We start from the raw sequence: 15,463 nt of genomic DNA, 5'->3' as shown, positions 1-15,463 counted from the left end.
GAAAATGTTCGGAAAATTTGTACGTACGATAACTCTTGAAGGGAGTAACCGATTTTGCACTTAGCAAATCGTGAAATGTCTACCAGACATCGATGATGTTGTATACTAGATTAGATACTTACAAAAACACTGTATTCAATATCTATTTGTAACAAGTCACCTTTGCATTTTATGTGTACATTCAATATTAAAAATATAAAAATAAATTCAGTTGTCAACAGTTAAACTAACGAACAATACAGATGAGGTTCCAACATGGACTCAATAGGTCCACACCTTCGGGTACCTCCCACACAAAATTTGGGATAAGTTCACTTTAGGACCTGCTCTCGAATCGCTTTGATTTTTGTTTTAGCAACTTGTATTCACTGCTCCCCATACGACGGTACAAGTTTCATCAGGGGCAAGTACACACTTCCTAAAAAAATAGCCAGATAGTTGCAAAAAACCCCTATGACACCGTGTGCAGTGGTTGGAGCGCAAGATAACTCTCGAACGGATCCGCCGATTCGGTCCAAAATTTAACCTTAGTAACATTTTGTCCAACCATAGTTTAAGTTCGAAGATAAGCCATATCGGTCCACTCCTTCAGGTACCTCCCCCACAAAAGTTCAAAAATGTTCGGAAAAATTGTTCGTACGGTAACTCTTGAAGGGTGTGACCGATGTAATCTCTACTTTGCACATCCTAATATATACATAGATAAGGTTCGAATATGGTCTATATTTGTCTACTCCTTCTGGTACCTCTCACACAAAATTTCGGATAAGTTCGCTTTAAGACCTGCCCTCAAATCACTTTGATTTTTGTTGAAGCGATTTACATTTGCTACCTCCATTACGACGGTAAAAGTTTTTTCAAAACAGCCGGAAAGTGGAAAAAAACCCTTATGTCGCCATATGCGGCGGTCGGAGAGCACGATAACTCTCGAACTGTTTAACCGATTTGGTCCAACATTTGGCCTTCGTCATAATATATCCAAACTTAGTTTCATGGGCCAATACCGGTCCACAACTTCCGGTACTTCTCCCCAATATTTAAAAAATGTCACTAAAATGGCAGGACGATATCACTTGAATGGGGCAACCAATTTGGTCCAAAATTTTGTCAAAATTTAGTTTAACTTCTAAAATAGCCCATATCGGTCCTCCCTAAGGGTACCTCCCACACAAAAGTTCAACATTTGTGTCTTAGTGCAGTTAATTCCCAATCCACATTATTGTCGGCAAGTTCAAATGTCCAAAAAGAGCAACAAAATTCTGAAGAGACCTTAAATCCAATCGACCCATCCGTAGGTGAAAGTTTCACTTCACATTGGCTGAGGGTATATATCTGTCGGCAGAGCCGACTGACACTTTTTTACTTGTCACATTTAAGAACCGGTCATAGACATTTCGTATGTTCCAGAAAGTTGTTTGCTGACATTTTTGATACATTATTGTGGTCCATTGTTTTTTGAATTGTGAACAGTTTAGTATATATGGAGCAGGAACCGAGAAAAGAGGATAAAAATCGCATGTGATTTGCTATAAAGAACCGTTTCTACAGAGTTCGTATGTTCTAGAAAGTTGTTTACTAAGATCTAAGGTAAATTGTTCTAGTTGGATGTTTGCTTCAATTTTGATCGGTTTGATATCTCTAGACTAACATCCGAAAAAAAATTAAGAGAGAGATTTGACCTTGACGATTTTGACCATGAAGGAGAGGATGAACGAATTTTATGTGTTCACAATTATTATTCTTTAAGACGAGAGCTACAACTTTTCCTCTACGAGTAAACCCAAATTCTTAGCGGTTTAGAAGATATGTGTTTAACAAAATGATCCCTTTTGACATCAAGGCCTCAGGTCTTTAACCGCGAAAGTTGAAGTGATGGGGAAAACGCCGGGGCACGTATCTTCTTATTTTTGGTCTTCCATCACGCTGTGGTGTCAGAATATGGTTAATAATTTTTGTGTCGCACAGTGTAATTTATTATTTCTCAGCAAAAAAAGTCCTCCCAAAATCATGGGTTTCGTAAGGGATTTTTGGCAGCCGTAACTACTCTCAAACTCCTTTTCTTCCCCATTATTTTTACAAAGGCATGTCGCACTCAGTTTCTAGTTATTTTATGACCACTAGAATAACTAGTTATTCTATGGACAATAGAAGTTGAAAAATAAGGTGAAAAAATTCTATTTTTAGAACAATTGATGTGGAGAATTTGTTTTTAATTTCAACACACTTCTTACTTTTATTTTACTTTATTTAATTTCGCTCCCTGCCCGAGTTGAACACGCGAACCCTCTGATTTCTAGCCAAACACACTATACACTGGCCAAGCACACGAACATTAAGGGTTGCTTAAGAACTTAAATGCGCAGTGCACATTTGCACCATGAACTGTAATTTTTTAATTAACAAAAAGTTTTTGTTTTTTTGTCAAAAAATCGCGTGCCGACGGTGAGCGTTGAAAACACAACCCTAGGATTTATTGTCGGCCACACACACACTGTGCCACAGTCCTCATTACTTAGTGAGGAGTAAAGTAAGTAGGTTTACCTTGTAAATTTTTTAAGAAGTAACCCATTACTTTTCAGATTACTTGTAATGCGAAAAGAAGCTTGTTTACATTATTTTGTAAAGGGTTACGTAATGACTACAGGCTCCAAATTTTTGCTGGGTTATTTATCATTTATAATTTATTATTCATTATTTATCATTTATTATTTATAATTTATTATGTATTATTTTTTGTATCATTTATTATTTATCATTTATTATACATATATTATTTATTGCTTATTATTTGTTATTTATTTTTTTATTATTTATTATTTATTGTTTAGTTTTCATATATTATATACAAATTGAGTGAGTTAGTTAGTTAAATACTCAAAGAGAGGAGAACAACAAATAAATTCTATCAGGGTAACAGAATTGGAGATGCAAAAAATCATCATCCTAATTCCACCGTAGGAATTTTAAGCAACAAATTAAATAAAAGAGCACAACAATTGAGCGGTTGCCACTTAACCTTCTTAACCTCAACATATACCAAGCTCCGAAACTATCTCCCATTAACCACATAAACCCACTGCCATTGAGTTGTCATAGCCACAGTAGAGGAGGGAGAGGTCAATAGAAAAAGCACGTGTATTCTCTGTTATTTATTTACTCCTTGGTACTTTGTTGTCTTCTCTTTTTTAAATAAAACGAGTTCGAATAAAACGAATGTAGGTGTCGGTCGTGTGATTGAGTTTGATTTCTTTTTATGTGTGCGAAGTATACTCCATGAGGGTGTGTGTGTAGTTGATACGAGGTATGTGTAGTTTTTCTCTTAAGATAAAAACCCAATTTCATAAAAACAAAAACAAATACACCACCTACCTGTTGCTGCTTCGGGTTGTACCTGTTGTTTAACCGTCTCAATTAGTTTTTGCGAAACACCTTCGCCACTTTCATTATTTCTATGGAAATCATGCATTTTGGCAATACTATCCGAAAAACTTGCAGCCTCCTCACCACCCCCAGATGTCGAGCGATTCTTTGATGGGGCCTGATAAAGCAATTTGCTTGGCATTGGCGGAGGCGGTGGTGGCGGTAGCATAGGCATATCTGAATTTTGCTGCTGTTGTTGCTCTTTAAGACCTTTCAATTGTTCTAATTCACTTTCAGCCGCATCAGCCCTAGCTAAAGCTTTGCGCAATTCTTCTTCCAATATTGATAATTTTACTTGTAAAGTTTTTAGTTCATCGTTAGTATTTTTTTCTATAGCCGCATCCAATAGTTTTTGCTACATGGTTTAGAAGGTTGGAGGTTGGGGGGCGGGCAGGGAGACGAATATAGAAGAACGACAACACAGGCGTAGAGGAAGAAAAATATTAAGTTGTATTAGGGATTAGTATGGAATTAGTACTAAATATAACGGATTGATTTCATACTAGCTTCTAATACCATGTTGGGGATATAATACAAAGAGTATAAGGGTGGAGATCTATACTATGAATAGAAGGGGAGTAGGTGGGTACGGAGAGGAACGATTGTAAATTATTTTTTTGGGGAATATAAATAAAAACAATTTTGATAGCTAAATGACTTCAGGATCAGATAGTTACTTCAGAGGTCATCTACTGTAGGCTAAAAGTCAATTTACTTAATTGTTTATGAGTTCGGAGGTCATCTTCTGGTAGAGTTGATGACTTCGAAGGTCATCTACTGCAGAGTTGATGACTTCGGAGGTCATCTACTGTAGATTTGATTACTTCGGAGGTCATATACTGCAGGGCTGATGACTTAGTAGGTCATCTACTGCGGATATGATGATTTCGGAGGTCATCTACTGCAGAGTTGATGACTTCGGAGGTCATCTGCTGTAGATTTCATAGCTTCGGAGGTCATCTACTGCAGAGATGATGCCTTTGAAGGTCATCTAATGCAGAGTTGATGACTTCGGAGGTCATCTACTGTAGATTTGATAACTTCGGAGGTCATCTACTGCAGAGATGATGTCTTCGAGGGTCATATACTGCAGAGTTGATGACTTCGGAGGTCATCTACTGTAGATTTGATGATTTCGGAGGTCATCTACTGCAGATATAATGATTTCGGAGGTCATCTACTGCAGATATGATGACTTCGGAGATCATCTACTGCATAGTTGATGACTTCGGAGGTCATCTGCTGTAGATTTTATAACTTCGTAGGTCATCTACTGCAGAGTTGATGCCTTCGGAGGTCATCTACTGCAGAGTTGACGACTTCGGAGGTCATCTACTGCAGATATGATTATTTCGAAGGTCATCTACTGCAGATATGATGACTTCGGAGGTCATCTACTGCAGAGTTGATGACTTCGGAGGTCATCTACTGCAGAGTTGATGACTTCGGAGGTCATCAGCTGTAGATTTGATAACTTCGGAGGTCATCTACTGTAGATTTGATTATTTCGCAGATCATCTATTGCATATATGATGACTTCGGAGGTCATCTACTGTAGATTTGATGACTTCGGAGGTCATCTACTGCAGAGTTGATGACTTCGGAGGTCATCTACTGCAGAGTTGATGACCTCGGAGGTTATCTACTGCAGAGTTGATGACTTCGGAGCTCATTTACTGCAGAGATGATGACTTCGAAGGTCATCTACTCCAGAGTTGATGACTACGGAGGTCATCTACTGTAGATTGGATGACTTCGGAGGTCATCTACTGCATAGTTGATGACTTCGGAGGTCATCTACTGCAGAGTTGATGACTTCGGAGGACATCTACTGCAGAGTTGATGACTTCGGAGGTCATCTACTGCAGATATGATGACTTCGGAGGTCATATACAGCAGAGTTTATGACTTTGGTGGTCATCTACTGTATATTTGATAACTTCGGAAGTCATCTACTGCAGATATGATGACTTCGGAGGTCATCTACTGTAGATTTGATGACTTCGGAGGACATCTAATGCAGAGTTGACGACATGGGAGGTCATCTACTGCAGATATGATTACTGCGGAGATCATCCACTGTAGAGTTGATGACTTCGAAGGTCATCTACTGTAGAGTAGACTGTAGATTTGATGACTTCGGAGGTTATATACTGCCGATATGATGACTTCGGAGGTCATCTACTGCAGAGTTGACGACTTGGGATGTAATCTACTGCAGATATGATTACTTCGGAGGTCATTTTGTGCAAAGTTGATGACTTAAGAGGTCATTTGCTTTAAAGTCGATGACATCGGAGATGATCTAGTGCAGATTTGATGACTTCGGAGGTCATCTACTGCAGATATAATGACTTCGGAGGTTATCTACTGTAGATTTGATGACTTCAGAGGTCATATACTGCATATATGATGACTTCGGAGGTCATCTACTGCAGAGTTGATGACTTCGGAGATCATCTACTGTAGATTTGATGATTTCGGAGGTCATCTACTGCAGATATGATGACTTCGGAGGTTATTTGATTTAAAGTCGATGACATCGGAGATCATCTAGTGCAGATTTGATGACTTCGGAGGTCATCTACTGTAGATTTGATGACTTCGAAGGTCATCTACTGCAGAGTTGATGACTTCGGAGATCATCTACTGTAGATTTGATGATTTCGGAGGTCATCTACTGAAGATATGATGACTTCGGAGGTCATCTACTGCAGATATAATGACTTCGGAGGTCATCTACTGTAGATTTGATGACTTCGGGGGTCATCTACTGTAGATTTGATGACTTCAGAGGTCATCTACTGCATATATGATGACTTCGGAGGTCATCTACTGCAGAGTTGATGGCTTCGGAGGTCATCTACTGTACATTTGATGATTTCCGAGGTCATCTACTGCAGATATGATGACTTCGGAGGTCATCTACAACAGATATAATGACTTCGTAGGTCATATACTGCAGATATGACGACTTCGGAGGTCATATACAGCAGATATGATGACTTCGGAGGTCATCTACTGCAGATATGATTACTTCGGAGGTCATTTTGTGCAAAGTTCATGACAACTTCGGAGATCATTTACTTCAATACATGGCTCCGAAGGACATCTAATTTGGAAAAGTTGTCTGCGAAGATGGAGTTTAGTATAGATGACTATTGTCTTTGTTTTATTTTATCTTCAATCGTTCTTCTCCACACCCAAATCCCAGAAAATTTAAACTAATGTTAGTAGAAAATATAACACAAAGATAAAACACCAAACAAACAAATCAACAGCTTTATTTGTTGCTTTATTCCAGCAGCAAGGACATTTTTCTCTTGCCTTGAATCCTTGGTATATTTCTTCATTGAAAACCTTCACCGACCTTCACCACCGCCAGGAGTAGTAGGTGTTATCATCATCATTTGTTATGTCTGGTCTATGGTTACTTTGGAAAAATTACTGGTTACTTAAGACGAGACGGAGATTAGGTACTCTTTTTTATGTATTACCACCACCACCACTATATAGAAATAGAAATTACTCGTTGTTGTTTTTGGTTTTTATTTTTGGGTTTTGAGCACCATTGAGTGTTAAAGTTGAGATTTATTTGGTGTTGTTTATAGATGTTGTGCCTGCCACACCACCCACAGTTATGGGAGAAAAGCAGAGAGAGAGCCGTATTTTTTGATGGGGGGAGTTGGGTTTATTTTTGCAGAGGAAAATGCCATGGTAATAAGGAGAGGGTTGGGGACTTGGTGATTTGTTGATATTTTGCACATTGGGTTTGGTTTCTGTGTTTTTTTGCTGTTGATGTTGGGTGATGTGGCTTTATGTTGGAGCTGTTGTTTTTATTGTTTTTCTACCACAGCAGCATCATCTTTGGTAACATTGGGTGGGGGTGTTGTTGGTGGCGTTGGAGTCTGAGGAGTTGTATTACCCCTAAATATATTTATGTTTCGGAAGAAACCCGATACACGCTTCAAGCCCTAATTTACCAATTTAAATACATATTTAGTGCAAAATATGAAAATTATTATGGGGTGCAGATATACTTATATATTGTAGATACGAAATATGTACTGTACAAATGAGTTTGTGGTAACATTTAATTATGGCTTTGAAATGTTTTAAATGAAAGAAATTTGAATGAAAGTGTTTTTGCATTCATTTGGACATTCCAATAGGTATGGATGGATGTATGAATGTTTGCTGTCTTGATTGTGATATATTTTTAGTATCAATTTTGCTTTCCCGACTGTGTGATCTTTGTAGAAATCTGTCAATACACAATGATTGCTGGAAATCGAAACGACATTAATATTGGGCAAGCGAAAAACCTCTCGAAGGAGTTTGAGGCCAAACTTAATTATTTTAAATATTCTCTTCAATTGTAACCCGTTATGCTTAAAGTATAGTACACACTGACACGCAAAACTGACAGTCATCGAGGTCTATTTCGTGAATATCAAAGACTAACTGACAAATTTCTTCTGTAATCGCAAAATAATACCGTATATATTGTATTTCAAACGTTTTTAGCTAAATAAAAGTTGTACTCCCCTTAAGGAGAACCTAGAACAACATATAAATTGTTAATAGGTTAGTTCCTGGTTATCGACTTTGGTTATAAACTTTGTCTTCAATGGCCAAAGTGCAGGGATTTTGGAGCCTTTTGCCATTATATCAGAAAGTATAGACTTACACTGGACAAAAATTGTACAATTGTAATAGGGACTGTTAAAACAACCATCCTGATACATGACTGGATGAAATAATACGATTTCACCGTCCCGGGAATTTATAATTCCTGCAATTCAATTGCAAAGGTCTCCGCACCAAAATCTGTCATATTGTAGAACTTTATAAGTCGGACGAATATCATGGTCTATCTAGGAAAGCTTGGAACGTTGCGATGGTTATCTACTTTAGAGTTGATAATGATGACTTCGGATGTCATCTCCTCCTGATAGATGATTTCGATGGACATGGACATTAAAAGTAAATGAAGAAATATTCTGATATTCAAATGACTTGAGGATCAAATCAATAGGGAACTATAGAGGTCACTTTAGGGAAGGTGTAGCCTTACAGGTCATGTAGATAGCTGCGGTGGTCATTTCGGAGGTTATCTATTCTAAGTTTGATGACTTCGGAGACGATGAGTTCAGAGATGAACTCATCCTGTCTATAACAGTCGACTTCAGAAGTCTTCCTACCTATAACAATCGTCTTCAGAAGTCTTCCTGTCTATATAGCAGTTGACTTCAGAAGTCTTCTTGTCTATAACAGTCGACTTCAGAAGTCTTTCTGTCTATAATAGTCGACTTCAGAAGTCTTCCTGTCTATAACAGTCGACTTCAGAAGTCTTCCTGTCCACAACAGTCGACTTCAGAAGTCTTCCTGTCCACAACAGTCGACTGCAGAAGACTTCTGTCCATAACAGTCGACTTCAGAAGTATTCCTGTCTATAACAGTCGATTTCAGAAGTCTTCCTGCCCACAACAGTCGACTTTAGAAGTCATCACGTCTATAACAGTCGACTTCAGAAGTCTTCCTGCCCACAACATTCCACTTTAGAAGCCTTCCTGTCCACAACAGTCGACTTCAGAAGTCTTCCTGTCCATAACAGTCGACTTCAGAAGTCTTCATGTCTATAACAGTCGACTTCAGAAGTCTTCCTGTCTATAACAGTCGACTTCAGAAGACTTCCTGTCTATAACAGTCGACTTCAGAAGTCTTCCTGTCCATAACAGTCGACTTCAGAAGTCTTCTTGTCTATAACAGTCGACTTCAGAAGTCTTTCTGTCTATAATAGTCGACTTCAGAAGTCTTCCTGTCTATAACAGTCGACTTCAGAAGTTTTCCTGTCCACAACAGTCGACTTCAGAAGTCTTCCTGAAGACTTCTGTCCATAACAGAAGACTTCTGTCCATAACAGTCGACTTCAGAAGTATTCCTGTCTATAACAGTCGACTTCAGAAGTCTTCCTGTCTATAACAGTCGACTTCAGAAGTCATCACGTCTATAACAGTCGACTTCAGAAGTCTTCCTGCCCACAACAGTCGACTTTGGAAGCCTTCCTGTCCACAACAGTCGACTTCAGAAGTCTTCCTGTCCATAACAGTCGACTTCAGAAGTCTTCCTGTCTATAACAGTCGACTTCAGAAGTCTTCCTGTCTATAACAGTCGACTTCAGAAGTCTTCCTGTCTATAACAGTCGACTTCAGAAGTCTTCCTGTCGATAACAATCGACTTCAGAAGTCTTCCTGTCCATAAAGTCGACTTCAGAAGTCTTCCTGTTTATAACAGTCGACTTCAGAAGTCTTCCTGTTTATAACAGTCGACTTCAGAAGTCTTCCTGTCTATAACAGTCGACTTCAGAAGTCTTCCTGTCTATAACAGTCGACTTCAGAAGTCTTCCTGTTTATAACAGTCCACTTCAGAAATCTTCCTGTCCGTAACAGTCGACTTCAGAAGTCTTCCTGTCCATAACAGTCGACTTCAGAAGTCTTCCTGTCTATAACAGTCGACTTCAGAAGTCTTCTTGTCTATATAGCAGTCGACTTCAGAAGTCTTCCTGTCGATATATCAGTCGACTTCAGAAGTATTCCTGTCTGTAACAGTCGGCTTCAGAAGTCTCCCTGTCTATAACTGTCGACTTCCGAAGTCTTCCTGTCTATGACAGTCGACTTCAGAAGTCTTCCTGTCAATAACAGTCGACTTCTGAACTCCTGTCCATAACAGTCGACTTCAGAAGTCTTCCTGTCAATAACAGTCGACTTCTGAACTCCTGTCTATAACAATCGACTTCAGAAGTCTTCCTGTCTATAACAGTCGACTTCAGAAGTCTTCCTGTCTATAACAGTCGACTTCAGAAGTCTTCCTGTCTATAACAGTCGACTTCAGAAGTCTTCCTGTCTATAACAGTCGACTTCAGAAGTCTTCCTGTCTATAACAGTCGACTTCAGAAGTCTTCCTGTCTATAACAGTCGACTTCAGATGTCTTCCTGTCTATAACAGTCGACTTCGGATGTCTTCCTGTCTATAACAGTCGACTTCGGATGTCTTCCCGTCTATAACAGTCGACTTTAGAAGTCGCCTTTAGAAATCTTCCTGTCAATAACAGTCGACTTCAGAAGTATTTCTGAGAATAACAGTCGACTCCAGAAGAAAAATCTTCCTGTCTATAACAGTCGACTGTTATCCATAACAGCCGACTTCAGAAGTTTTCCTGTCTATAACAGTCGACTTTAGAAGTCTTCGTGTCTACAACAGTCGACTTCAGAAGTCTTCCTGTCTATAACAGTCGACTTCAGAAGTCTTCGTGTCTATAACAGTCGACTTCAGAAGTCTTCCTGTCTATAACAGTCGACTTTAAAAGTCTTCCTGTCTATAACAGTCGACTTCAGAAGTCTTGCTGTCTATAACAGTCGACTTCAGTAGTCTTCCTGTCTATAACAGTCGACTTCAGAACTCTTCCTGTCTATAACAGTAGACTTCAGAACTCTTCTTGTCTACACCAATCGACTTCAGAAGTCTTCATGTCTATAACAGTCGACTTCAGAAGTCTTCCTTTCTATAACAGTCGTCTTTAGAAATCTTCCTGTCAATAACAGTCGACTTCAGAAGTCCATCTTCGACTTCAGAAGTCTTCCTGTCCACAACAGTCGACTTCAGAATTCTCCCTGTCTATAACAGTCGAATTCAGAAGTGTTCCTGTCTACAACAGTCGACTTCAGAAGTCTTCCTGTCCACAACAGTCGACTTCAGAAGTCTTCCTGTCCACAACAGTCGACTTCAGAAGTCTTCCTGTCCACAACAGTCGACTTCAGAAGTCTTCCTGTCCACAACAGTCGACTTCAGAAGTCTTCCTGTCCACAACAGTCTACTTCAGAAGTCGCCCTGTCTATAACAGTCGACTTCAGAAGTCTTCCTGTTCACAACAGTCGACTTCAGAAGTCTTCCTTTCTATAACAGTCGTCTTTAGAAATCTTTCTGTCAATAACAGTCGACTTCAGAAGTCCATCTTCGACTTCAGAAGTCTTCCTGTCCACAACAGTCTACTTCAGAATTCTCCCTGTCTATAACAGTCGAATTCAGAAGTGTTCCTGTCTACAACAGTCGACTTCAGAAGTCTTCCTGTCCACAACAGTCGACTTCAGAAGTCTTCCTGTCCACAACAGTCGACTTCAGAAGTCTTCCTGTCCACAACAGTCGACTTCAGAAGTCTTCCTGTCCACAACAGTCGACTTCAGAAGTCTTCCTGTCCACAACAGTCGACTTCAGAAGTCTTCCTGTCTATAACAGTCGACTTCAGAACTCTTCCTGTCTATAACAGTAGACTGCAGAACTCTTCTTGTCTACACCAATCGACTTCAGAAGTCTTTATGTCTATAACAGTCGACTTCAGAAGTCTTCCTTTCTATAACAGTCGTCTTTAGAAATCTTTCTGTCAATAACAGTCGACTTCAGAAGTCCATCTTCGACTTCAGAAGTCTTCCTGTCCACAACAGTCTACTTCAGAATTCTCCCTGTCTATAACAGTCGAATTCAGAAGTGTTCCTGTCTACAACAGTCGACTTCAGAAGTCTTCCTGTCCACAACAGTCGACTTCAGAAGTCTTCCTGTCCACAACAGTCGACTTCAGAAGTCTTCCTGTCCACAACAGTCGACTTCAGAAGTCTTCCTGTCCTCAACAGTCGACTTCAGAAGTCTTCCTGTCCACAACAGTCGACTTCAGAAGTCTTCCTGTCCACAACAGTCTACTTTAGAAGTCGCCCTGTCTATAACATTCGACTTCAGAAGTCTTCCTGTCCACAACAGTCGACTTCAGAAGTCTTCCTGTCCACAACAGTCGACTTCAGAAGTCTTCCTGTCCACAACAGTCGACTTCAGAAGTCTTCCTGTCTACAACAGTCGACTTCAGAAGTCTTCCTGTCCACAACAGTCGACTTCAGAAGTCTTCCTGTCCACAACAGTCGACTTCAGAAGTCTTCCTGTCCACAACAGTCGACTTCAGAAGTCTTCCTGTCGATAACAGTCGACTTCAGAAGTCTTCCTGTCTATAACAATCGACTTCAGATGTCTTCCTGCCTATAACAGTCGACTTCAGAAGTCATCCTGTCTATAACAGTCGACTTCAGAAGTCTTCCTGTCTATAACAGTCGACTTCAGAAGTCATTCTGTCTACAACAGTCGACTTCAGAAGTCATTCTGTCTATAACAGTCGACTTCAGAAGTCTTCCTGTCTATAACAGTCGACTTCAGAAGTCTTCCTGTCTATAACAGTCGACTTCAGAAGTCTTCCTGTCTATAACAGTCGACTTCAGAAGTCTTCCTGTCTATAACAGTCGAATTCAGAAGAGTTCCTGTCTATAACAGTCGACTTTAGAAGACTTCCTGTCTATAACAGTCGACTTCAGAAGTCTTCCTGTCTATAATAGTCGACCTCAGAAGTCTTGATGATAAAGGGTTATTACTTTTCAACGGTGTGATAGTGACAGAATCGAAGATATGCGTGTGTTATTTTAACAGGCAGTTTATAGAGAACCCCAAAAGTTATTGTTATACCCCAAGGTATTGGGTGTAATGTTCGATATAATGTTTATGTTAACCATGCCATGTTCACAATCATTGTGTATTGTAACGGATTTCAAAGGCCCGTTGTAGTGTTCATATGACAATATGGATTCCAGTGTTCAATGATATAATGGAAGGATGAATGACCGACCACAACAACAACAACAAGTTGGCTTAATATGACTTACCATTTCAACAATCCTCTCGTTATGATCTCGATTTTGTGACTCAACTTCTTCTTTGATTTGTTCAAACTCCTCATTGGCCTTTGCAGTGGTTGGTGAAGGTGTTGGAGTTGGAGAGGTTGGCGTTACAGGAGGTTGGACGCCGGCGCCGCCGCCATCAGTGGCATCGCGTGTTTTAGCCACCAATTCATCATTGCGTTGTTTTAGTTTAATTAAAGCAGCTTCCATTCTAAAAAACAGAACAAAAAACACATGAATAAAACAAAAACAAATTAAAAACTACAAAAATCCTCAAATTACTTTTTGCTTGTTTCCACGCTCTCTTTCATATTTTCCGTTAAAAGTTTTGCCACTTTTGTTAGATTGGTATTTTCCGTGCGTAAGGTTTCATTTTCTTCGTCCAGGTGATGTTGCTACAGAAAAGCAGAAAACAATCAAAACATTATTCAATTGTCCGAGAATATGTGTGTATGTATGTATGTATGGGGAAAAAATCTCTTACATTTTCAATTAGTTCGGCAATTTTTTCATTGGCTTCATACAGCTGCAGTTCAACTGAATTCATGGAATTTTTCAATGCCATAAATTCGTCCACCATTTTTTCAACCAATTCACTGGTCAGTGGTGTGGCCAAGGTGGTATCGGCCTCAATGATACTCTCCATTTCAGCAGTGGTCGCCAATGTGGGTAAAAGTTTTAACAACTTCGATTTAAGACTCTGCGAACAAACCACAGCATTGGATATATTCTCTTGGCGTTCTTTAAGAAGTTGTAACTCTTGAGAGAGACTGAAATGTAAAGCAAAAGAGAAAAATGAAAACTTCTAAAAAAATAAAAGAAAGGCAATAAAAGGATAAAAGGGGTTTTTGTGGCAAAGAATACACATAGGGACTCACTCCGGCTCGTCTATAGAGACTCACTTCAGCTCGTCTGTACTATAGTTGTGAGTCGCTATATACAGGTCGACGAGCTGAAATGAGTCTCTATAGAGTCTATAGAGAGTCACTCCGCCTCGTCTATAGGGACACACTTCGGCTTGTCTATAGAGACTCCCTCCTGTTCTGCTATATGTTTAGGACTTTATTACGAACTTATAGGTCTGTTCGATAACCCAAAAGTTTGTACAAATTTGTACAAACTTTTACAATATGCTGTTCGATAACAAACTTGTTCAGTAAACGAGAAATGAGAAGTAGTTGCAAGTACTTGCAAGAACTTACTAGTACTTTTTACTTGCAAAGTTATCGAATAGACCTAATATCTTTAGCCTTTTATCAGCTCGGAGAACGCCTTTTCATTGTATGGCTTCACGGTAGTTCCAGAAGTCCTTAATAAAGTGACGGGGAGGTGGATCTTTCATCTCTGATTGATGACGGGAATGGCAAGACAGATACCATATCAGCAATAACCTGAGCAAGTATTGCAACTAGGGCATGCGATTGTATTGCCTTACTGGAAGAGTCTTCGTCTCATCATGTTTATGGTCTACTGATGTCGTTCTAACAAGTTTTCATATTATTCGATCGCGTTTATATTCGTGGACAACACTGGAGCGGCAGCTTACCACCGACCGACCAATTATATACATACATATATGGTTAACAGGGTTTCTTTATCTGCACACTAACTGGCGCCTAAGGATGCGAGAACCTTGTTTCTACATGTCAGCTTGTGGCATATAGCTGCGGCAGGCGTGGACGACGTGAACATACTGGCGAATGTGACCCCTGTAAAAGTTGGTAAGATCGATCAATTGACATTAGGGAAGTGGCTACATTCCCAAGATCGCCAAGATCGTACAATCATCCGCTTAAGTAACGATCTCAATGCCGTCTAGAAGGGGTGGAATACAGAAAAGGCCTTAGGAAACTCCCTATTTTACTCTACGGCTTCCTATCTCTGAATTCCGCAAACGACTGGCATCTGCACATATTCAAACACGACCGGAGGGAAGTCTTCTCTATGCAATAGAGCAGCTTGGCATGGTTGACGATAGGTTCAGAGCCACCATGACTGTCCTATCGCACAGCATATTTTAGTTCAGTCCTCATCTGATATGTGTGGATATGGCGGGTAATGCTGTTAGGCATTTTCCGAAATCCATGCTGATGTTGGGCAACTGGACAACGGATTCTCATCATGGGAAGGGGTAGTGCCACTAAGATGTTCGCAACAACAGTCGACTTCAGAAGTCTTCCTGTCTATAACAGTCAACTTCAGAAGTCTTCCGGTCTATAACAGTCGACTTCAGAAGTCTTCCAGTCTATTACACTCTACTTCAGAAGTCTTCC

At 39.8% G+C, this 15,463-nt stretch overlaps 1 protein-coding gene across 9 annotated transcripts in view; it reads right to left on the bottom strand.

The window, feature by feature from the left end:
- The window catches only part of LOC141389903 (uncharacterized), a 159,030-nt gene that overhangs the window by 61,400 nt on the left and 82,167 nt on the right, over nt 1-15,463 (bottom strand). For 5 of the 9 annotated variants that reach the window (XM_073962139.1, XM_073962140.1, XM_073962141.1 and 2 more), the window contains exons 4-7: nt 13,675-13,960; nt 13,473-13,585; nt 13,176-13,401; nt 3,370-3,775 (exon numbers count right to left, since the gene is read on the bottom strand). In XM_073962139.1, coding sequence (XP_073818240.1) covers nt 3,370-3,775; nt 13,176-13,401; nt 13,473-13,585; nt 13,675-13,960 — 1,031 coding nt within the window. Of the gene's footprint in view, nt 1-3,369; nt 3,776-6,747; nt 7,395-13,175; nt 13,402-13,472; nt 13,586-13,674; nt 13,961-15,463 lie in introns of all 9 variants that reach the window. The other 4 variants (XR_012409206.1, XR_012409207.1, XM_073962144.1 and 1 more) reach the window with 2 other exon arrangements.

This window comes from Musca autumnalis, unplaced genomic scaffold, assembly GCF_047663935.1.
Source record: "Musca autumnalis isolate F117 unplaced genomic scaffold, ASM4766393v1 scaffold_1, whole genome shotgun sequence".
NCBI classification, from domain to species: domain Eukaryota; kingdom Metazoa; phylum Arthropoda; class Insecta; order Diptera; family Muscidae; genus Musca; species Musca autumnalis.
This window is presented reverse-complemented; position numbering and strand designations above follow the sequence as displayed.